Source organism: Natrix helvetica (assembly GCF_964273705.1).
Source record: "Natrix helvetica genome assembly, chromosome: Z".
NCBI lineage: Eukaryota > Metazoa > Chordata > Lepidosauria > Squamata > Natricidae > Natrix > Natrix helvetica.
The window spans coordinates 2299142-2323813 of NC_138554.1; the positions used below are offsets into that span (position 1 = coordinate 2299142).

The 24672-nt window shown below is 47.3% G+C and overlaps 1 protein-coding gene across 3 annotated transcripts in view; it reads left to right on the top strand.

The window, feature by feature from the left end:
- Positions 1-12229, top strand: part of LOC309381406 (centrobin-like) — a 35800-nt gene extending 23571 nt beyond the window's left edge. For 2 of the 3 annotated variants that reach the window (XM_081932360.1, XM_081932362.1), the window contains 9 exons: positions 448-573; positions 1979-2162; positions 2654-3008; positions 4465-4628; positions 6210-6303; positions 8302-8484; positions 9342-9477; positions 9638-9716; positions 11176-12229. In XM_081932360.1, the coding sequence (XP_081788486.1) occupies positions 448-573; positions 1979-2162; positions 2654-3008; positions 4465-4628; positions 6210-6303; positions 8302-8484; positions 9342-9477; positions 9638-9716; positions 11176-11322 (1468 nt within the window). In that variant the 3' untranslated portion in view covers positions 11323-12229. The remainder of the gene's footprint in view (positions 1-447; positions 574-1978; positions 2163-2653; positions 3009-4464; positions 4629-6209; positions 6304-8301; positions 8485-9341; positions 9478-9637; positions 9717-11175) is intronic. The other variant, XM_081932361.1, reaches the window with a different exon arrangement.
- The last annotated feature ends 12443 nt before the right edge of the window (positions 12230-24672 follow it).

Genomic DNA, 24672 nt, shown 5'->3' on the forward strand with positions numbered 1-24672 from the left:
GCCAGCATGGGGAAGCAGCAGCATGGCTGGCTGGGGAATTCTGGGAGTTGAAGTCCACAAGTCTTAAAGTTCCCAAGTTTGGACACCCCTGCTTTAGATAGAAGATTGACTCTCTGACGGGAGCGGTGCGTTGGGTGGCCTAGAGGTGGAGCTCTCGCCTCACAATCGAGAGGCTGTGAGTTTGATCCTAAGTAGAGACTCTCTGGGCGCAATGAGAATAGATCTGCTGAACAAAACTCCTCATTGGCGACATGAAAGGCATCCGGCCAGTAAAATACCCAGCTCCATTCAGACTTCATCCCGTAAGGGATTACGGAGTCATTAAAAGATGGTGATTGATTCTCACACGGCTTCTTGCTGGCTGCTTTCTGGAGTTTGCAAAGATTTGTTCATTTCTTTTGGAAAATACCTTTATTTTCATTTTTATTTCCTTTTTTTTTTTGGCAGGAAGCAGTTGTTGGACCTTAGCAGCCACCACGAGAAAGAGTTGGCCAAACAGCTGTCTCAGTTCAAATTAGATCTGGCTGAGAAGGAGGCTCAGCTGAAGCACCTCACTGAGGACTACGAACATAGGTAGCCTTCCCGGAGTTTGCGGTGCCACCGAAATCTCTTCACAGGCAGTCCTCGGCTTACAACAGTTCGCTTAGTGACTGTTCTGAAGTGATTTGTCTGAAGATTTGTCTTCTTAGTGATTTGACTGAAACGGTATAGGGTTTCCTGCCTAGGCAGGGGGTTGGACTAGAAGACCTCCAAGGTCCCTTCCAACTCCGCTATTGTATTATTGTATTGTATTATTGTATTATTGTTCGAAGTTACAACGGCATGCGAAAAAGTGACCCATGACCGTGTTTCAGACTTACAACCGTTTCAAATTCAGATGTTGGCAACTGACCCCCATTTACGACGGTCGCCGTGCTCCAGGGGTCATGTGATCCCTTTTTTTGTGACCTTCTGCTAGCAAAGAGAGTGGGGAAGCCGACTTCACTTAACAACCGTCTTACTAGCTTAACCTCAGTGCTTCATTTAACAACGCAGGCAAGAAAAGTCATCAAACGGGGCAAATCTCACGATGGGGTGGTTTTTAAAGACTTGGCTGTGGTGCCACAGGTAGTCCTCGACTTACGACCACAATTGAGCCCAGCCTTTCTGTTGTTAAGGGAAAGTGCCTTTTGCCCTGTTGTACGACCTTTATTGCCGCCGACGCTAAGTCGATCAGTGCAGTGGTTAAGTTGGTCACACGGTCATTAAGTGAATCTGTCTTCCCCGTGGACTTTGCTCGTCAAAAGGTCGCAAATGGGGATCACACGATCCCCGGGCACTGCAACCATCATAAATATGAATCGGTTGCCAAGCGTCTGAATTTTAATCGCCTGACCACAGGAATGCGGCAACCGTCGTGAGTGTGAAAAAACGGTCCTACATCCCGTTTTTCTGGGCCATCGTAACTTCGACTGGTCACTCAACAAACGGTCGTAAATCGAAGACTACCTGCAATCCCGAGACCGATCCACCAGCTCCCGGATCCAGCCGTCTGTCAGGTTTCCGAAAGATGCCCTAATTAACTTATGAGCCTCAAGCCAAGTTTCAAAAGAAACCCAGTCATTTAATTAGGAACAACATCTTGGCAATACTCACGGGGAGTCAGATCTGGCCTCACCTAAGTTACAGCTGAACTTTGGCCCTGTTTCCCCCCTCCCCTCAGTCTGTGTCATAAATCACATTACCCAACGAGGCGTTCCAGCAGGTGGTAGAATTCCACGCCTCCCAAGCCTGCCCGGTAGCAGACATGGAAATGCTTTACGAGTTGACCCAGTCGTTAAGTGTGAAAAACGGTCCCCAATCCCTTTTCCCCCCCAGTGCCGGCGTAACTTTGAACCGAATGTTTGAAGTCCAGGATGACCTAAATGTGAGAAACAGGGCTTGCTGCCCATCGTCTTGGGTTGATTTTTTTCCCCTGTGCCCCTTTTTTGCCATTCAGGCTTTCCAAGGAACGGGGAGACCTGCGAGAGTTCAAGGCCAGGTACCGGCGCCTGGAGGCTCAGCGGGCGGAGATGGTCAGCCAGTTCCAGGCCATGATGCAATCCCACTGGAACGAGGCCCTCCGGCTCTTTGCCACTGGGGGTGGCCCTTCCCTCCAGCCTTCGCCCAAACCGATGCACCAGGTCAGACCCGACATCTTCATCCCTGCCAACTGTCCCAACGGGTGAACCCCAAATCAAAGAAAGAAACACTTTTGGGGAGATTTCAATCCCCCAAAGTAAAACTTTTATCGTTTTCTTCATAGACGGTGGGTATGCGGTAAGCGTAATATATCTTGATTTCAGCAAAGTGGCGGGGAAAAAAAGAGCTGGCTGGGGAATTCTGGGAGTTGAAGTCCACATATCAGAGGTCTCCAGCCTTGGCCAATTGAAGACTTGTGGACTTCAACTCCCAGAATTCCCCAGCCAGCCACATAGGGTAACTTTCTTAATAGACGGTGGGTATGCAGTAAGCGTAATATATCTTGACTTCAGCAAAGTGGGAAATAAAAGAGCTGGCTGGGGAATTCTGGGAGTTGAAGTCCACAGGTCTTAAAGTGCTGAAGGTTGGATGTCAATGGCTTAAAACTGAATTTTCTCTCCCCCCCCCCGCCCCCCGCCTTTTCACCTTGCAGGAGTCTGAAGCAGACCCCAACCCTGAGTCGGGATTCCTGCCCCCCTCCAACCCGCACAAGAAGGTCCCGAAAGGGGAGATTCCCTGCAGCAACGCTGGCATGGGCGACTGCAAGGAGCTGGCCTGGGCCAAGGGGGGGCCGCTGCAGCCCGCCCCCCCTCCGCAGACCAAATCGCAGGGGGGCTCAGAAGGACCCGACAAAGGCCTGCGGGACTCTTCCCGGCAGTTCCTGCCCCTGGTGCCGGACATGGGGCGCCTCTCCTCCGAATTCAGCCACATCCTCAACTCCAGCCTCCTCAGCCAGCAAGGCTTCCAGCAGCTGGACCCCCAGGTGGACAATACCATGGCTGGAACAGGTGCGTGGCCTCTTCCTCTCTCTGCCTCTCTCGGTCTCTCTCTCTCTGCCTCTCTCTTTCTGTCTGTCTGTCTCTTTCTTTGCCTCTCTTTCTCTGCCTCTCTCTGTCTGTCTCTTTCTGTCTGTCTCTCTCTCTCTCTGCCTCTCTTTCTCTATGTGTGTGTCTCTCTCTGCCTCCCTCTCTCTGCCTCTCTCTCTCTGCCTCTGTGTGTGTGTGTGTGTATGTCTCTCTCTCTCTCTGCCCCCCTCTCTCTCTGTCTGTCTGCTCTCTCTCTCTCTCTCGCTCTCTGTGTGTGTCTCTCTCTGCCTGCCTGCCTGCCTATCTCTGTCTCTCTGTCTCTCTGTCTCTCTCTCTCCATCTCTCTCTCTCTGTCTCTGTCTCTCTCTCTCTCTCTCTCTCTCTCTGTCTCTCTCTGTCTCTCTCTCTCTCTCTCATTGTTTTGATGGGCAAAGGAAGAAAAGGAGGAAGGAATATTAGCTATTTTTCCTATTTTTTGTAAAAATAATATAGACAAGATACAAAGGGTTGGATAGACAGATGATAGAGAGAGATAATTGTTGGATGATGGATGAATGAATGATAAACAGATGCAAAGATGGATGGATAGAAAGAAAAAAATACAATACAATAATACAATAGTAGAGTTGGAAGGGACCTTGGAGGTCTTCTAGTCCAACCCCCTGCCTAGGCAGGAAACCCTATACCGTTTCAGACAAATAGCTATCCAACATCTTCTTAAAGACTTCCAGTGTTGGGGCATTCACAACTTCTGGAGGCAAGCTGTTCCACTGATTAATTGTTCTCACTGTCAGGAAATTCCTCCTCAGTTCTAAATTGCTTCTCTCCTTGATTAGTTTCCACCCATTGCTTCTTGTTCTACCCTCAGGTGCCCTGGAGAATAGTTTGACTCCCTCTTCTTTGTGGCAACCTCTGAGATATTGGAATAATGCTATCATGTCTCCCCTAGTCCTTCTTTCTCTTAAGCTAAACATACCCAGTTCCTGCAACCGTTCTTCATATGTTTTAGTCTCCAGTCCCCTAATCATCTTTGTTGCTCTTCTCTGCACTCTTTCTAGAGTCTCCACATCTTTTTTACATCGTGGCGACCAGAACTGATAAAAAAGATAGGCAGGCAGACAGACAAAGATAATGGTAGATGATAGGTAGGTGATAGACAGACATAATAATAGATGGATGGACGGATGTACGGATGGACAGACACATGATGGATAGATAGAGATATAGAGATAGGTAGGTAGAAAGATGATAGATATGTATATCAGTAGAGATGATGGATGCTTGAATGATGAATGGAGAGAGAGAGAGAGAGAGAGAGAGAGGCAGGCAGACAGATAGACTTTGTATCTGAAGCAAGATTGAGATCTGAGTCTTCCCTTTCCCCCCTTCTCTCTCTCTCTCTCTCTTTCTTCCTTCTTTCCTTTCTCCTTTTGATCAGGTTTGAATTTCCACCCAGAAAACTTGGCCGAACACCCTTTTGCGGATGAGAGGGACGACTCCAGCCCGGAGTTGCCAGGGAATGACAGTGAGGTCACGCAGCCCAGCACCGGGGAGAGTGCGGCGCAGGGGGCGCAGCCGGACTTAAATTACTACATGCGCTTGGTAAGGAGCCGTTGTGTAGCCTGCGGGAAAACGTGTGTGTGTGTGTGTGTGTGTGTGTGTGTGTGAGTAGGAAAGGCCAGCTTGTTGGATGTCTACCGAAGTTGTGGATCAGTGTTTCTCAAACCTTAAGCAATAGCAACTCTAAGCTATGGGGACTCCAAATCCCAGAAGGCCTTGTAAGATACGAATGCACAGGGACAGTATAGGTGGCACCTTGCTCAACAGTAGTAACTGTGAAAGGGATCTTGGAGTCCTAGTGGACAACTATTTAAATAGGAGCCAGCCGTGTGCAGCAGCTGCCAAAAAAGCCAACACAGTTCTAGGCTGCAGAACAATTAAATGAGAACAATTAATCAGTGGAACAGAAGTTGCCTCCAGAAGTTGTGAATGCCCCAACACTGGAAGTCTTTAAGAAGATGTTGGATAGCCATCTATCTGAAATGGTATAGGGTTTCCTGCCTAGACAGGGGGTTGGACTAGAAGACCTCCAAGGTCCCTTCCAACTCTACTATTGTATTGTATTGTATTGTATTGTATTGTATTGTATTGTATTATTGCATCAACAGAGGGATAGAATCAAGATCAGGTGAAGTGTTAATACCACTTTATAATGCCTTGGTAAAGCCACACTTGGAATATTTGCATTCAGTTCTGGTCGCCACGATGTAGAAAAGATGTGGAGACTCTAGAAAGAGTGCAGAGAAGAGCAACAAAGATGATTAGGGGACTGGAGACTAAAACATATGAAGAACGGTTGCAGGAACTGGGTATGTCTAGCTTAAGAGAAAGAAGGACTAGGGGAGACATGATAGCAGTCTTCCAATATCTCAGGGGTTGCCACAAAGAAGAGGGAGTCAAGCTATTCTCCAAGGCACCTGAGGGTAGAACAAGAAGCAATGGGTGGAAACTAATCAAGGAGAGAAGCAACTGAGAACTGAGGAGAAATTTCCTGACAGTGAGAACAATGAATCAGTGGAACAGAAGTTGCCTCCAGAAGTTGTGAATGCCCCAACACTGGAAGTCTTTGAGAAGATGTTGGATAGCTATTTGTCTGAAACAGTGTAGGGTTTCCTGCCTAGGCAGGGGGTTGGACTAGAAGACCTCCAAGGTCCCTTCCAACTCTGCTATTGTATTGGATTGGATTGTATACGTGGATTTCGACTCCCACAATTCCCCGGTCCGGATACACCTTTGAAGACGTGTGGGACTTCAACTCCCAGAATTCCCCAGTCAAGCTACAGCTTTAAGAAGTCCACGCATCTTAACGTTGCCCAGGCTGAGAACTAGGGATTGAATAGAACAACAGAGTTAGAAGGGGCCTTGGAGGTCTTCTAGTCCAACCCTGTGTTTAGAGTGGCTTTATGTAAAGGTGGCTTTAAAAATGGCTCAACTTTCTTATTTAAAGCAACTTTTCAAAGCTAAAAAGGGCTATTTTTTCTCCCCTAATTTCTCCTTATTTACCAAATTTCCTTTTCTTCTTCTTCTTGGTACTGATAATTGAGTGAGGTGGTGGTGGGGGGAAGCTGAAGCTTCCTTGTTTCATGTTGAACCCTTTCCCACCTGCGATCTCCACCCCACCAGCTTCTGAACCACTCCGACTTCGAAGGAGGCGCCCCGCAGCCGGAGTCGTGCGTCACCGACAGCCCGCCCCGTACCACGAATCGGACACAGGCCGGTAAGCCCCCTAGCCCAGCCTCCCTCCTCTTGGGGAAGAGTGAAAAGCGATGCGGGGATGCCCAACCTTGGCAACCTTTAAGGCCCTGTGGACTTCAACTCCCAGAATGCCTCAGCCAGCACATTACTTTCCCATTGAATTGCCCCACCCTCTAACTCCGTAATGGCCAACTTTTTTTCAGCACCGAGTGCCCACATGGGAACGTCTGTGCGTGAGCCCCAGAGACACGACCAGCTCTGAGGGCCAATGAGATATAGCAAGTCCTACAAGGACTGCTATAAATCAGTGAGCTCCGAGCCGATCTCAAACCCGTTCCTTTACAGGGTTCTGTTCTGACCCCCCTCCACGCCTGTGAATAAACTGGGCTTGGCTGTTTGCCACTGTTTAATTACTGAGATAACGAATCCTTTGGCTGAAGGCCCAGACAACTCACGTTCAATAGAGTAGCTCTGCAGCAACCCAGATAAGTCAAATGAAGCAACGCAGGTAGTCCAAACGAGCAGACACTGCTAGAATACACAGATAGATTTTCTTCACTACTGATTCGAACGGTTGTTTCCTGCAAATGTCCCCTCCCAACGCCTCACCTATAATCTCTCTTGGGAGGGCCAATCCACAACCATCTGTGCTTAACCATCTTCTGTGAGCCTGTCTACGGAGTTGCTGCTTCCGTTTCTCAGCCCTTCTCAATCTGGCATCAGGGACAAACTGCCTTTGATCCTCCCCACTGCTCCATGCCTCAGGCGTCTCCTGGTGGCCAACTCTGACTCTGGTCCCTGCTCTGAGTCTGAACCTTGCACAGGGTCCTCCACCTCGTCCAGGGCAGACTCATATGGTCTCTCGCTCTCCGAGTCCGTCAGCAGCTCAACCGGATCCTGCTGGGCCACAACAGTGTTCCTTTAACCACATCCATGATTCACAACTTCACTAACTGTCACTCTCCGTGAAGACCCGTGTAACGTTACTTTCAGTCCCTCGTTTCCAACAGTTTCAGTTCTTCCTGTTTTAAACCAATTCCTCCTCTCTCCTCTCCTCTTCCTCCTCTTTTCTTCCTCCTCTCCTCTTCCTCCTCCTCCTCCTCCTCTTCCTCTTCCCCTTTGCATACTTTGCAAAAAAACAACAACTTTTTTCACAGTTAGTAACGGTTCAACAGGATTACAAATATTTCTGGTACATTTTGAAGTCATCCCAGCTGAAAACTTTGGCTCCTATCTCTTTCTTCTGGGGCCTTCTCTCATCCACAGGATGTATTGCATCTAATACAGGGGTGTCCAAACTTGGGAACTTTAAGACTTGTGGACTTCAACTCCCAGAATTCTGCTGCCAGTATGGCTGGCTGGTGAATTCTGGGAGTTGAAGTCCACAGATCTTAAAGTTCCCAAGTTTGGACACCCCTGATCTAATAGATCAATAGGCTATATTTCTTGAGTCTCACATGGCCAATGCACATGCATGCGCCACCCACCCACCTGGGGTTCTGATTTCTGGCGCACCCATGCATGTCGGCCCCCTGGGCTTCGCATGTGCTAGAGTCCCAGAAGATTAGAAACCAGCTGGCTGGCGCGCATGCATGCGCCGGAAACCACAAGAGCGGCTGGCGACAGTGCATGTGTCCACCCAGAAGGCCGCGCGTGCCACCTCTGGCACTCGTGCTACAGGTTCCCCATCGTGGCTCTAACTCATTGATTAATTTAACGGGTTATTTCCCCCCCCCCACTTTGCCCAAATCAAGATATATTACATCTACCGCATTCCCACTATCTATTAAGAAAGCTTCCCAATTATTATTTTTTAAAGCTGCGTTTCTTCTTGTCCTATCCAGGGTGAATTCTGGGTAACCCCTCCCATGCTGGGGGATTCTGGGGGTTGAAGTCCACAAGTCTTCCAAGTGGCCCAGTTGGAAATTCCTCCTCTAGTTGTTACCCCACAACCCTTGATGACATTTGGGCCGCTTCTCCTTCTCACCTAGAGATTTCCCCCCCCCTCTCTCCCCCCCAGGGAACTTCCAGTCTTACCACGAACGGTCCACAGCCCTCTGGGATCCAGCGCAGCCCTCGTTCAGCACGATCCGCATCCAGGCGCCCAGCAGCGCCGCCGTCCAGAAAACCAAAGTCCCTCTGCCCAAATCTGGACCGGTTTGCTTGAGCCTGGAACCCGTGAGCCCCTCCAGACAGAACGTGGGTGCGTGGCTCTGTCCAAGAGGGGCCTTGAGTGTTGGGTCCAGTTGGCCACGCTTGGAGCCCCCGAATTCATTTTGTCTCTTTGCTTCTTTTTCCTCCTCTCCCATTTCCTCCTTCTCTCCTTCCTTCCCCTTCTTCTTCTTCTCCCTCATCTTTCTCTTCCTCTTTTGAGTCCTCCCTCCCTCCTTCTCTTCCTCCTCTCTCCTCCTCCTCTCTCCTCTTCCTCCTCCTCCTCTCTCCCTCTCTTCCTCCTCCTCTCTTCCTCCTCCTCTCTCCTCTCCCCTCCTTCTCCTCCTCTCTCCTCCTCCTCCTCTCTCCTTCTCATCTTCCCTTCTTTTCCTACACCCTCTCCTCTCCTTTTCCTCCTCTCCTCTTCCTCCTCCTCTCTCCTTCTCCTCCTCCTCCCTCTCCTCTCCTCTTCTCTTCCTCTTCCTCCTCTCTTCTCCTCTTCCCCCCTCCTCTCTCCTGTTCTCCTTCCCTCTTCCCTCCTCCTCCTCCTCTCTCCTTCTCCTCCTCTTCCTCCTCCTCCTCTCTCCTTCTCCTCCTTTTCGCTTCTCTTCCTCCTCCCTCTCCTCTCCCCTCCTTCTCCTCCTTCTTCCTCCTCTCTCCTCCTCCTCTCTTCCTCCTCCTCCTCCTCTCATTTCCCCTCCTTCTCCTCTCTCCTTTTCTCCTTTTCCTCCTCTCCTCCTCTTCCTCTTCCCTACTTTTCTCCTCCTCTCCCCTCCTTCTCCTCCTCTCTTCTCCTCTTCCCCCCTCCTCTCTCCTGTCCTCCTTTCCTCTTCCCTCCTCCTCTTCCTCTCCTTCTCAACCTCCTCCTCTTTTCCTCTCTCCTTCTCCTCCCTCTCCTTCCTCCCCCAGCCCACGAGGAAGGCATCCTGTCCCCCAACCACCTGGCGGCCGTCTCGCTCCTTCTGAAGCAGTACCAGGCCAAGGGGAGGCCCGTCCCCTCCACGGAAGAGCTCTATAAGTACTTGCACAGGATAGGGCAGAACGGGTAAGGGGGAAGGGGCGACCCCTCGGTGCCTCTGGGGCTCCGGGGGGGCGGAGGGAGGAGAACAGCCCCACCTTTCCCAGGGGCAGAGAGCTGTGTCCGTGTGTGTGTGTGTGTGCTCTAACGGCTCCTCCTCCTGTACTTTTGGGATTTTGGCATCCAGCCCAGAAACCAAAGGCGACGGGAACCTTTCAGCTCGCCGGAATCTGGATCCCAAATTGTCCGAATCGATGAGGAAAGAGGTAGGTGCAGTCCTCGGCTTAACGGACACCCTTTGAGCCCCAACGTTTCCTGCCGCTAAGCGAGACGCTTGCCAAGGGAGGTTCGCCCTGCTTTACGACCTTTCTTGGCCACAGCCTTGAAGCGAATCACTGCCCTTGTTAAGTTAGGAAGGCCGTTCTTAAGCCATTCTGGACTCTGCTGTTCAGAAGGGTCGCAAAAGGGAATGACGTGACACTGCGACCGTCATAAGTACGAGTCAGTCGCCAAGGGTTTGAATGTTGAATCGCGTGACCTCGGGGATGCTGCATTGGTCATAAGTGCGAAAACCATTCCTAAATCCCTTTTTCAAGTGCCGTTGTAACTTTGAACGGTCAGGAAAAAATGTTGTCAATCAGGGACTACCTGTATTCCTGGAGGAGAGACGAGCTAGAATTAGAATTGATTAGAAATAGAAATTGAATAGACTTAACGGAGTTGGAGGGGACCTTGGAGGTCCTCTAGTCCAACCTCCTGCTGAATAGAATAGAATAGGAAATAGAATAGAAAATATAGAATTAAAATAGAATAGAATAGGAAATAGAATAGAAAATATAGAATTAAAATAGAATAGAATAGGAAATAGAATAGAAAATATAGAATTAAAATAGAATAGAATAGGAAATAGAATAGAAAATATAGAATTAAAATAGAATAGAATAGAAAATAAAATATAGAAATAGGATAGGATAGGATAGAATAGAATAGAATTAGCAATAGAATAGAAACACAGAATTAGAATGGAATGGAATGGAATTAAAATAGAATAGAAATAGAATAGAAAATATACAATTAAAATAGAATAGAATATAGAATAGAAAATGAAATGAAATATAGAAATAGAATAGAATTAAAATAGAATAGAATAGAAAATAAAATATAGAAATAGGATAGGATAGAATAGGATAGAATAGAATTAGCAATAGAATAGAAATACAGAATTAGAATGGAATGGAATGGAAAAGAATAGAATAGAATAAAATAGAATAGAATAGAATAGAAAATATAAAATTGAAATAGAATAGAATAGAAAATGAAATGAAATATAGAAATAGAAGAGAATAAAATAGAAGAGAATAGAATAGACTAGGAAATAGAATAGGAAATATAGAATTAAAATAGAATAGAAAATAAAATATAGAGATAGGATAGGATAGGAATTAGTAATAGAATAGAAATATAGAATTGGAATGGAATGGAATAGAATAGAAAATATAGAATTAAAATAGAATAGAATAGAAAATGAAATGAAATATAGAAATAGAATATAATAGAATAAAATAGAAGAGAATAGAATAGAATAACAGTTGGAGGGGAGGTCCTCTAGTCCAACCCCCTGCTCAGGCTTGGGAAGACAGGAAAGGGCCCTAACCTCAAAGCAAGGCAAGAGAAGGAAATCCCGACCCAGGAATGCTTCAGTATCTCTCCTTGTTTCCTTCTCAGGGCCCTCCCAGCCGGCGAGCGGGCAGCTCAGGGCCCGGTCGCGAGAAGTCCCATGCTCCTGGGAAGACGGGGAAGAAGCTCTCTGGTTCGCTGCCCTCCCACTCGCGTAGCAGCAGCAGCAGCCGGGGAGGGAGTGTGTGGCGATAGCATTGGTGACTGGACCATTTCTCTCCATTCCCCCTCCCCCCCTTTCCCTATTTTATCCGCTGGATCGACGCAGGTGGAGGCCGGCGGCGGCTTTGCTGCCTACTGCATCTAGGAATCGAAAATACCGCCCCAAAATACGGCCGAGAACGCAAGTCCGTGTTGTTTTTAAGCCTTCGCTCTGGCAGAGTCAGAAACGGGAGCGACAGCCGCTGGATCCGTTTCCGGATAACAGAGGAAAGGCGCCGGATCCTGGCGAGACCCACTTCTCGGGATCTCTGAATCTCATCCGTCGGGATTTCTCATTCCTGAGGTCCATCGGTGCCGTCCATTTGCAGAAGGAGTCCATCCGCTTTAAGTCTCACTTTAAGACTTCTTGTAGACTTCAACTCCCAGAATTCCCCAGCCAGCTCTTTTTCCCCTCCCACTTTGCTGAAATCAAGATATATTACGTCGACCCGCATACCCGCTATTAAGAAAATTATCCCTCCCCCCCCCCACACCAAAAAAAATTGCAATAAAGGTAATTTAGCCAGATTTGTTTCTTATCCATGTTGAATTCTGGTATAATTTGCTGTCTGGGGAATTCTGGGAGTTGAAGTCCAGAAGTCTTAAATTTGCTTCAGTTTGGAGTCTTCTGTTGCCACGCCCGAGCCCAAGGAAGATGCTTTCTTAGTGTCCAATTCCAGGACGCATTTGCAACCTTCTCCGTAACCAACCTTCCGTTTCCTTCCCGGCTGATTTCAAGCGCATCCCAACCCTGGTTTGCCATGTTTACTTCTGGATGCGCCCAGTTCTAGGAACGCCCGGCTTGGCTTTTATACGTTTGCTCTTTTTTTGGCAAAAGTTCGTTATTTTTGTACAAAGGTTATTTTCTAAATAAACGGCATTTTGAGTTGTTTTTAAGCAATGGGCAACTCCCATTCCTCTTCTTTGTCTCTGGCATTCAGAGGTAGTTGTTCTGACCCCCCTTCCTCCTTCGTCCACACAGAACACGCTCCGGAACAATGCAAATGAACAAGGTTTATTTCACAGACAGACAGAACGTTCCGTGGCAGTAAACCACCACGACAAAGTTCACAACGACAAGACACGAAAGCAGCTATCCAGCTTGCTACGTTTTCCAGACCAAAACTTCTTGCAGGACTTCTTTGTTGACTGCTGCAAAGGGCGTATGCTCAGTCAACCCTTTTATAGCCTGAAGAGGAGTCTACTGATCAGCAGCTGAGAGCCCTTACCGCCGATAATTGCGCCCATGCTCCTTGCGTCTATGGGCGCGGCGATAACGGGCATCCAAGAATTCCCTGCTGATCTCTGATTCACTGTCTCGTGACTCCTCCCCACTGCTCCAAGGCATGACATCAGGAGCCCTCCTCCTCTGGCTCTCACCGCTGCTCCAGGCGCCTTCTGGTGGCCGACCAGACTCTCTGATCCCTGCTCAGAGTCGGAACCCTGTCCAGGGTCCTCCACATCCTCCTGAGCTCCTCACTCTCGGAGTCTGGTGGCAGCTGCAACGGCTCCTGCTGGGCCACAACAGGTAGTATTCAGCCGGTTCGAACTGGTTTGGCCGAATCGGTAGTGGCAACCTGCGGGTGAGCCCCCGGCCACATGACGTTCTACGCCGCCTTGTTTTGATGGCGCAACCCAAGCGCACGCTCACATTTGCGAACCAGTGGTAACCTTATGTGAATCCCATAAGGGATTGCAGTTCTTTTTCACAACGTGATTAACTTATAAGCGCGAAGGACCAAACAATTTGTGGAAAAACTAGTCGGTCAAAATTGAGGATTTTCGGGAATTTTATTTGTTGTATTTATTCATGATGAAATTGAGTTGCCGTCCGTCCTGCATCAAGACGACTCCCCAGTTAACAGCTTACAGCCTAAAAACAATAAAATCATCAGTTGTAAAATAACTCGCAAATAAAATTAAATCATGAACATCGGATGACGGTGAAGAGAGTCCGATCGGCGGGGTGAGAGATGGGATCTGTTAACTTCCTTTTAGTTCAATAGTTAACCTCCTTTCCTGGCACAGCTTTAAATCCTCAAATGTGGGAAGTCAGATCCTTGCGAGATGTCAAATTAAAACGATCCCACTCTTTTTCAGCATTTTATACATACAGCTAGTCCTCGAGTTACGGCCACAGTTGGGAACAGAATTCCCGTGGCTACGCGCTTGCCACTTGCTAAGCGAGCCGTGCAGGATTTTACGACCATTTTGGCCCTGGCTGTTAAAACGAATCGGTGTGGCCGTTAAGCAAATTCGTTGTCGACGTTAAGCAAATCCGACTTCTCCCCTTGACTTCGCCCGACGGAGGTGAGGATCGCAAGTGACGATCACGTCATCCTGGGATGCTACCTCTTGAATTTTGATCACAAAATTCTCATTCCGTGGGGAATGTTGCAACGGTCATAACTGCGAGGACCGGTCGCAAGTCACTTTTTTCAGTGCCGGCATAACGTCAAACGGCCTCTAAACGAACGGTTGTAAGTCAAGGACTGCCTGTAGTTGGGCGTCCCTGTAACTGGCCAGCATTTGCAAAATGCGCACTCTTGTTTTCACAGTTGCAAAAACTGGACTGCATGCTTTTAATACATCTAAAATTGCTTTGCACAACACCACACTGGAGCAAGTTTCCTCAACTTATAACAAGGCGTGTGCGTGAATCAGTACACCTTTCCATTAGACAAGCACACATTAAACGGCCATCATCTGTTAATGACCCCATAATCCCTTGCGAGGTGGAGTCAGGACCTCTGAATGGAACTGAGTGTTTCCTGGCCAGATGCCCTTCCCTGTCGCCAATGCGGAGTTATATTCGGCAGATATATTCTCATTGTGCCCAGAGAGAGAGAAATATCTGCCTCTACCTAGGAACGAACTCACAGCCTCCTGATTGTGAGGCGAGAGCTCCACCTCTAGGCCACTGCACCACTCAGCACTTAGGCTTATATCATCATCATCATCTTTTAATGACCCCATAATCCCATTACGAGGTGGAGTCTGGGCAACTGAACGGAGCTGAGTTTTTTACTGGCCGGATGCCCTTCTTGTTGCCAGAGCAGAGTTTTGTTCAGCAGATATATTCTCACCGTGCCCATATTGTGAGGCGAGAGCGCCACCTGTAGGCCACCGCACCACTCCAAGCACACATTAAACAATGCTAGGCTTTATTCTCGTTAACCAGGTTTACAACCCTTAAAAATTGCTTGTTCCCTAGCACCAGTTCTCCATATTGCTGGAGAGGTGACCCATTTTCTTTCCTTTTGGCGGGGTGGGGGGGCTGAAAATTTGAAATGGGCCGCCCCAGATCTGACTCCTGCAGAAATCCTTTTGCTGGCTCAGTTTGGCCTACGTTTCATGTTGTCTTCTGGTTAGCTAGCAATCCTGGGAAAAAGAAAAAAAGAAAGAAATTGAAAGAAAGAAAGGAAGAAGGGAAGGGAAGGAGGGAGGGAAGAAAGAAGGAAAATGATGGAAGAGAAAGAAGGAAAAGAAAAGGGTAGAAGGAAGGAAAAAGATGGAATGAAGAAAGGAAAGAAAAAGGAGGAAAGAAAATGATGGAAGGAAAAGAGGAATGAAGGAAGGAAAATGATGAAAGGAAAAAAGGAAGGAAAAGAAAAGGGTAGAAGGAAGGAAAAAGATGGAATGAAGAAAGGAAAGAAAAAGGAGGAAAGAAAATGATGGAAGGAAAAGAGGAATGAAGGAAGGAAAATGATGAAAGGAAAAAAGGAAGGAAAAGAAAAGGGTAGAAGGAAGGAAAAAGATGGAATGAAGAAAGGAAAGGAAAGGAAAGGGAGGAAAGAAAATGATGGAAGGAAGAGAGGAAGGAAGGAAAAGAAGAAGGGTAGAAGGAAGGAAAAAAGGAATGAAAGGAAAGGGAGGAAGGAAAAGAATGGAAGGAAGGAAAAGAAAAGGGTGGAAGGAAGGAAAAAGATGAAGGAAGGAATGAGAGGAAAGAAGGGAGGGAAGGAAGGAAAATAAGGAAAGGTTGGAAGAGGAAGGAATAAAAAAGAAGGAATAAAAAGAAAAAGGAAGGAAAAGAAAATGAAAGGAAAAAGATGAAGGAATGAAGAGAGGAAAGAAAGGGAAGGAAGGAAAATGATGGAAGGTTGGAAGAGGAAGGAAGGAAAGGAAAAAGGGAGGAAGGAAGATGATGGAAGGAAGAGAGGAAGGAAAGGAAGCAAAAGAAAAGGGAGGAAGGAAGGAATGAAAAAAGGAAGAAAGGAAAGAAAAAAAGGGAGGAAAGGAAGGAAAATGATGGAAAGAAGGAAGAGAAAGAAAGGAAAGAAAAAAATAGCATTTTGGACTCACAGCAGGTGACTTCCATGAATCCCTCCCACGTCAGCTTGCAGCTTTCAAACCACCTTCTGTCTGTGGTCTCCTCATCTGCCCAACATCTAACCAGCATTTTTTCAAATCTTTCAAATCTCCACCCAATGGGCTGCCTCTTAGCTCACGGCTCCATCCCCCCCCCCCCCCCAGTCACCACGGACAAATTTCCCTCTATTGGATCTCTTTGACTCCTTCATCTTTTTCTCTCTCTCTTCCCCTGTACTTAGTATTTCGCGTGCTCTCCGTCCCTTTCTCTCCAAACGCTGTGAGGGTCGACCACCTCCAGCCGCACCGACTTCTACTCTCTTGTCTCCCTGCTTCATCTGGACTGGCCCTAGCTCCCGTCACCCTGGCCGTGAGGTTATGGCATCTCTCCTGCCCCCCCTCCCTTCCCCACCCTGCCAGTCCAGCCTCCCCTCCCCCGCCCTGAAGACCTAATCTGATTAGCTATTAAGAGACCGTTAGACGGGGATTATGGGTTTAAAAAAACTCACTCCATAAACACCAGCCGGGAAGCTAGTAAGCACCCAAGTTTTCTGTTCCACTTTCTCCCCTGGGATCCAAGGAAGACCAGCTCCTATGGGCCTGACATGCACCCCCTCCTCAAGGAGGGAAGACGAAGCCCAGAAAATGCCCCATTTTCTCCGAGCCCATCTCCCGCTAACTGGGGATGAAGCCCAGGATTGATTTTTTTCCCCCCTCTTGGAATTTCTTCCTTTTTTCCTGACCATCATTCCAACTTGGTTTCCTAAGGATCTCTTGGATTTTAGCAAGTGGATTCATTTTATATATATATATATATTTATATTTTGGGGGCTTGGCAGGTTTTTTTTTTGGAATCATTCCGATTCGGTAAGAGAGTTTATGTTGTGTAGCATAGTTTGGCTCTGGATTAGCATCGGGGTGGAATCTGGGAACTAGGAATGGTGGCTTATGCCAGCAAAAAAAAGGGGGTGGGGGATAGAGGGGAAACTGGGTTTGTTTTCAGTTTCTTGCACAGCATGGACAAACAAGGAAGCTAAGAATGGGCAGCGAACGTCTTTCTTGTATATTCTCCAAGGTTTGATTAATTCCCTTGTAAATTCAGGCACCTGGGTTAAGTTTGTTGTTGCAAAATAATTTAAATCTCGGTGTGTCTGTTGGAAAATGACTTTGGGTGGATGGGACGATGGCGCCAGAAGGGGGAAAGATGGAGAAACATGACTTTTTTTTTAATTTAAAAAAGTGAGAATATTTGTGGAGTTGAGGGCCTGGGAGTAAAGCAGGAATGTTGGTCATAACAGAATGAAAAAGGACGTTGGGCAAGATGCATAACCTGGTGATGCTAGGAGGATGAGGAAGAAGACTACGGTGATGGGGAAGATAAGTTTCCTCTCCAAAGTGGCGGATATTTTGATGTTCTTTGAAGCCCGGTGGCAAAATAATGAAGTTATTCTGGTTTGGGGATTAAAAAAGCGCTTACCTTTCAAACTATAGATAGCAAAGTTCTCTAACAATGGAGGCAGGATCGGTCAGATATGTCAGAAATGTAGGGTCTCCTGCTTGAGTGGAGGGTGGGGTCGACTAGATGACCTATAAGGTCCCTTCCAACTCTGTTCATCTGTTATCTGAGAGAAGAGAAAATGTGAGATGAACTGTGGGGTGTTTGGTGGATCTCCGAGCTGTGGGGTTTTCTTGCAGACGTTTCGTGACCCAACTAGGTAACATCATCAGTGCTCCATCGATCACGCTGATGATGTCACCCACTTTGGAAATGAAACGTCTGCAACTGAGCACCAACAGACCAAGGGATCGAGAATGAGGCACTTGGTTGAAAAAAAAAGAGCCCTCTGCTTTACTCCTACTTGGAGTAAAGTAGGAGTAGCAAAGCAATGTTGGAGCTAGCAAATTGTTCCTTTTCAAGTTGGGCCCAAGATGCCCCTTGGCGAAACTTCTACTTACGTATGTAATGTATGTATCTTTTTTCTGTGCATGTACTTCAGCCTTGTTCCCCACCTGACGTAGGGGTTGTGAGTAGAGGGCTTGGTGAGGAAATGTGACCTTCACCCCGGAGACCGCCAGACCTTCAGGTCTTGTGTGAGTCTCCTCTGCTTACAAATCTACCTTCTTCCGTAGAGGTTAATCTTACCCCTTGACCTGTTCACACATTATGTTACATCATGTCTTTTAATCTTAGCTGGTTGATTAACCTGTGGCATCTCACTGCACACCCAAGCCAACCAGCGTACGTCTTGGCAAATGGTGGGAAACCAAACAAAAAAAAACCCTTCTGTTTTACTTCTTTTTTATTCGTCTCCGAGAGCGACTGGCCTCTTCTCGGGGGCCCGTTGGGTGGAAGGATATCTAGATGACCCCAGAGAGAGGAATGGTTCCAGGCCAAATATCCCCGGGGGCCTGCACTTAGTCATGGTTTTATTAAATGTGACATGTGCCGGAATTCTGATGAAATCAGAGAAAGAGGGATGCTGTTTTATTTCCCGTGGCTTGGGAAGTACTCAAAGAATAGGCCTGTGGAAAGCGGCTGATTTATCAAGAAACTGATCTTAGCAGCTGATTTATTAGATGATCTTAGCAGCTGATTTATCAGGAAACAATGATTTTAGCAGCTGATTTATCAGGAAACAATGATTATAGCAGCTGATTTATCAGGAAAATGATTTTAGCAGCTGATTTATCAAGAGACAATGATCTTAGCAGCTGATTTATCAGGAAACAATGATCTTAGCAGCTAATTTATCAAGAGACAATGATCAGCAGCTGATTTATCAGGAAACAATGAGCAACTGATTTATCAGAAAACAATGATTTTAGCTACTGATTTATCAGGAAAATGATTGTAGCAGCTGATTTATCAAGAGACAATGATCTTAGCAGCTGATTTATCAGGAAACAATGATTTTAACAGCTAATTTATCAAGAGACGATCTTAGCAGCTGATTTATCAGGAAACAATGATTTTAGCTACTGATTTATCAGGAAAATGATTGTAGCAGCTGATTTATCAAGAGACAATGATTTTAGCAGCTGATTTATCAGGAAACAATGAGCAGCTGATTTATCAAGAGACAATGATTTTAGCAGCTGATTTATCAGGAAACAATGAGCAGCTGATTTATCAAGAGACAATGATTTTAGCAGCTGATTTATCAGGAAACAATGAGCAGCTGATTTTTTCAAAAGACAATGATCTTAGCAGCTGATTTATCAAGAAATGATCTTAGCAGCTAATTTATTAAGAAACGATCTTAGCAGCTGATTTATCAAGAGACAATGATCGTACGATGCACTCCGTATCATCCTAATTCCGATCCCACTGAGAACGCCCCTGTTGTTTTCGTGACAAAAGTGTAGAAATGATTTGGCAGGACGTCCCGTTTGGGGATTTTCTTCGTCTGTCCAATTTACACCCCTGTGATTCTCTGGTAGGCTTCCATGCCCATCGATAACATTCACCAGGTCTTATCTTGCAACTATGACACAGTCCACCTGACCCTTTCGCGCGCCTTCCGTCCCTGGGATAAGGAAGCCAGCCGGAGAAGCACCGGGACAGTTTACGCAACTGTCCACACCGTTACACAACAAGCAATCGGCAGAGTTTACAGGTTGTTTTGATCCAATGTGCATTTTTTATGGCAGTGTTTTTTCAACCGTGGGAACTTGAAGATGGTTGGACTTCATCTCCCAGAATCCTCCGGCTGGCTCCCCACCGATGCCCATTGCCAGTCCTGTAGAGCTGGCTGGGGGATTCTGGGAGTTGAAGTCCACCCACCCGTCTCCCAAGTTTGAGAAAGGATTGGCAATGGGCATCGGTGGGGAGTTCAACAGCGATTGGGACTTGGCCAACTCAAGTTGGACTTGGGCGTCAAGTCCAACCCAAGATGGAGATCTTGAAAAACAAGAGATGCTGGAAAATAAATGACGATGCATCCCTTCCCAGGGGTGAAGTTGTGTGACTTGGCCTCGGAGGTCAACAGGAGTTGAGCTTGAAAGTTAGAGCAGATGTACTCAGATGACTTTGGCTGATCCGAGTGAGCTAAGTAGGGTCAGGTGATTGCCTGGCTAGAGTGCCTGGCTTATTTAAAAAGACACCAGCCTTGGAGAAGAGGGCCTCAGTTGCCAAGAACGCAGCCTGTTTGCAGCTCAGTTTGAAAAAAAAAGATATTTTCTTTATAAATCAGAATTTCTCTGCAGGAGCTGGAATCCATTCCTCTGGGCGTTGGGCCTTGGCAATGGTTGAGCACTCAAGGTGGCATCTTCTTCTCTTCTTTCTCCTCACCAAAATATAGGAATGGTCCTGGAGACAATGTGGAGTAGAGGAGAGAGAATGGAATGGAATGGAATAGAACAGAATAGAATTAGGAATAGGAATAGGAATAGGAATAGGAATAGGAATAGGAATAAGAGTAGAGTGGAGTGGAGTGGAATGGAATGGAATGGAATGGAATAGGAATAGGAATAAGAGAAGAGTAGAGTACAGTAGAATAGAATAGAATAGAATAGAATAGAATAGAAATAAGAATAGGGATAGGGATAGGAATAAAAGTAGAGTAGAGTAGATTAGAAATAAGAATAGAATAGGAATAAGAATAAGAATAGAGTAGATTGGATTGGAATGGAATGGAATAGGAATAAGAGTAGAGTAGAGTAGAATAGAATAGAAATAAGAATAGAATAGGAATAGGAATAAGAATAGAACAGAGTAGAATAGAATAGAAATAAGAATAGAGTAGAGTAGAATAGAATAGAAAGAATAGAATATAGAGAAGAGAAGAGAATATAGAGAAGAGAATATAGAGAATAGAATAGAATAGAATAGATGATAGATAGATAGATAGATAGATAGATAGATAGATAGATAGATAGATATAAAAACAAATGTCTGCGTCTTTGTGTGTGTCCCAGCATAACTCTGGAACGCCTTGAGCAATTTCAACCAAACTTGGTACAGATGACTTCCTCTCTGGAAACAAATACTGTGGGGGTAAGACGCCCCCAACACCCCTCGGGGGCACTTGTTCTGTTAAGATACAACCTGTTGTGCCTTCAAATGGCTTCTACTGTGCAGCGCAGTGGAGTTGCCATGGTAACGGCTTCACAATGCTCCACAAGGGGGCTCCCTCTGGTTATGGGGGGGGGGGGAGAAGAATTCAACATTAGAAATTACGTTCGGTCCCAACATTTCCCCCCTATAAATAAATACCCAGGCAACACCAGGTTATCGGCTAGAAGAATATAAAACAGAACAGAACAGAATAGAATGTTTTTTTTAAATTGGCCAAGTGTGATTGGAGACGTAAGGAATTTGTATTCTGAACCTTTCTGCCATGTTACTAAATTGGTGACGTCACCCTCTTTGGGGGTGCTGTTTCAAGGGGAATTGGAGACATATTTGGAGGATCAATCTAATCCAAGGCTGGAAGTCTTGAAGAAGACTCCATGTTACCTCTGGGATAGGCAGCAGGTGCCACCAAATGCTACTTGTAAGGGGACTTTGGTAGGACAGGAGAACATCTCTTATCTCCCCACCAGTCAAGTCCCTGGAAGGATCCCGCAGATTGCTATGAGAAATCAGGGCTGAATTAGGATAGTGGGATCGAGCAGGGCTCTCTTAAGTTCTGAGGAGATGACAACTATTGTTTAGGGTGGTTTGGAAGACACTGGAGGTGTCTCTCTATCTTCTCTCAACTGATGATGCTTCCTAGTTGGGTAACGGAATGTCTGTAAGAAAACCGCTGAGCTCAGAGGGCACCAAGGATCCCATCCTCCTCCTCCTCCTCCTCCTCCTCCTCCTCCTCCTCCTCCTCCTCCTCCTCCTCCTCCTCCTCCTCTCCACAAACCCCACTCCCTTCTAGAACTGATGATGTTCCCTAGTTGGGTCATAAAACGTCTCCAAGAAAACCACCAAGCTCAGAGAGCACCAAGGACCCCACAGTCGTTGTCCTCCTCTTCCTCTTCCTCCTCCTCCTCCCCCTCCTCCTCTCCCATTCCATTCTAGAACTGATGTTACCTAGTTGGGTCATGAAATGTCTGCAAGAAAACCACCAAGCTCAGAGAGCATCAAGGACCACACCGTCCTCTTTCTTCTCCTCCTCATTCCTCCTCCTCCTCATTCCTCCTCCTCCTCCTCCTCCTCCTCCTCCTCCTCCTCCTCCTCCTCCTCCTCCTCCCCTTCTCCTCCTCCACTCCACAAACCCCACGCTCCCTTCCAACACTGATGATGTTCCCTAGTTGGGTCCTGAAACATCTGCAAGAAAACCACCAAGTTCAATGAACACCAAGGACCCTATAGTCATCTTCCTCCTCCTCCTCCCCTCTTTCTCCTCCCCCCCCATCTCCTCTGTGCAAACCACCCTCCTTTGCAGCACTGATGATGTTCTCTAGTTGGGTCATGGAATGTCTGCTAGGAAATCACCCAGCACAGAGACCCCCAAAGAGAACTCCAGATAAGCGTGGATTAACACCAGACAAACAAAAGAAAAAGAAAACAATAATCAAGGGGGAAAAATACTCACACTCCTACCATCCCACATCTACAAGAAAACTACCCAGCTCAGAGAGCCCCAAGGCCCCCACAGTCTCCTCTTCCTCCTCTCCCCCTCCTTCTCCTCCTTCCCACCTCCTCCTCCTCCCCTTCTCCTCTACTCTACAACCCCCACTGTACTCTACAAACTTCCAGCACTGATGACGTTCCCTCGTTGGGTCCTGAAACATCTGCAAGGAAACTCCCCAAGCTCAGAGAGCCAAAAGGACCCCGGACTTCAACCTTTTGCTACACCTGTTCTCTTCTCCCGTACCACAATCCAGGGTTACGGACGAAGGAGCCTTCGGCAGCCAGGGAGTTATTTTCGTCTCCTTGGTCTAAAGGCTTGATGTAAAGTAAGATCTCCCGGGACGGATTAACTCCTTAAATCTCCCTTGGAAGGGTTCTTAGTTCTCCAAGCTCATTTAGAAGATGGGTCAGGCTCTATTTAAAAGCGAAATAGCCTCTACTAACAAACCAGAAGAATCTGAATTGTTCTCAAACCGGAACAGGGGTGAGCTGGAAATCTTGTGGCGTTCCTGTTTGGTGATATTATTTTCGGGGTGTGCGTGTGTGTGTCTTGGCGGGTACCAAGGCTGCTAGATCGAGAAGAGTTCGCTTTAACGCAATGGGACGCCTGCCTGGTGCTCTCTGCGTTGAAGCCGTCTCGAACCACTTTGGAATTTGCCATCGAAAGTTCTCCCCGAACCCCCCCAAAAATTGCGCCCTGAGATAAACAGTCCTAAGGGACGCGGCAGCTCAGGGGCTAAGACGCTGAGCTTGTTGATCAGATAGGTCGGCGGTTCGGCGGTCCGAATCCCTAGCGTCGCACAAACGGAGGGAGCTCCCGTGACTCGTCCCAGCTTCTGCCAACCGAGCGGTTCGAAAGCATGTTAAAAAGTGCAAGTAGAAAAATAGGCACCACCTTTGGTGGGAAAGGAACCGCGTTCCGTGCGCCTTCGGCCTTGAGTCACGCCGGCCACGTGACCACGGAGACGTCTTCGGACAGCGCTGGTTCTTTGGCTTTGAAACAGAGATGAGCACCGCCCCCTAGAGTCGGGAAGGACTAGCACATCTGTGCGAGGGAGAACTTTTACCTTTACCTTATAAGTCGTCCTCGACATTTGGCCACAATCCAGCCTGAAATTTCCGTGGCGAAGCGAGACGTTCGTTTGAGTGAAATTTGCCCCGTTTTAACGCCTTTTCTTGACATGTACTGTATTGGCAGTCGCGAGGTTAGGAACACGGCGGTTCAGGGAATCTGCCTTTCTCCGTCGACTTTGCTCTTCGGAAGGACAAAATGGAACAGAACAGAACAACAGAGTTGGAAGGGACCTTGGAGGTCTTCTAGTCCTACCCTCTGCTCGGGCAGGAAACCCTAGACCATTTTGGACAAGTGGCCGTCCAGTCCCTTTGTTTGTTGAGTGAGTCACACGATTGTTAAGTGAATCTTCATCAGAAGATCGCAAAAGGGAATCACGTGAACCCCCCCCCCCTTTCCGGGACATTACAACCATCATAAATACGAGTCAGTTGCCAAGCATTGAATGTTGTTCGCAGTGACCATGGGGATGTTACCATGAGCTGCCATGGCGCAGTGGTTAGAGTGGAGTACTGCCGGCTGCTTCTGCTGACTGCCGGATGCTTGCAATTTGGCAGTTCGAATCTCGCCAGGCTCACGGTTGACTCGTCCTTCCGAGGTCAGTCAAATGAGGACCCAGATTGTTGGGGGCAAGGGGCTGGCTCCGTAAACCGCTTAGAGAGGGCTGTGAAGCGGTATAGAAGTCCAGGAGCTATGGCTATTGCTATCTTTTCAATGCTAGTTTGGCAAAAGGTTACCCGAAATAATCCACTAAATATTTCATCCGTGGTCAAAGAGGCCGACTTTATATTCCCTCTGTTTTCGCTCTGCATTGTCTTGACTCTTCGGTGTGCAAAATGATCAGGGTATTCAGTCCCTGTTCTTTATTGTCATGTTGTCAGGGTTCCAACTGACACCCCCAAATGAAAGAAGCCCCCGAGGTCTTGAAGTTTCCTCCAAGTTCCATTTTATTAGAGACATCACATTGGCACATCTGGGGAAAAAACCCGAATCTGAAAGCTTCCAGCTTTTCCCCACCCAAAACGAAAGTCCAAGCCCCTGCCCAGAACCCACATCGGATCCGTCCCACGGCCCAATCGGGCACCGTCCCAGCTGGAGATGCTTCCCAATCACACCCTTCCAGGTGCAGGGCAAGATGTCCTTGACTCTCTGAGAAAGGAATGTGTTTGTGACTATATACTCCATGTATATCTCCGATACGCCATATAATCCTCCCCTCCCGTTTTCCCGCAGCATGAACTGTGGTGGGCCAGAAGGCCCAAGGCCCAAGATGGCTTCCAGGCCTGGCACGTGTCATCTTCCTTGAGCACAGGTGGTTTACTTGCCCATGTTTCGCGACCCAACTAGGTAACCACCTTCAGTGCTGGGAGGGAGGGGGTTTTGTGGTATGGAGAAG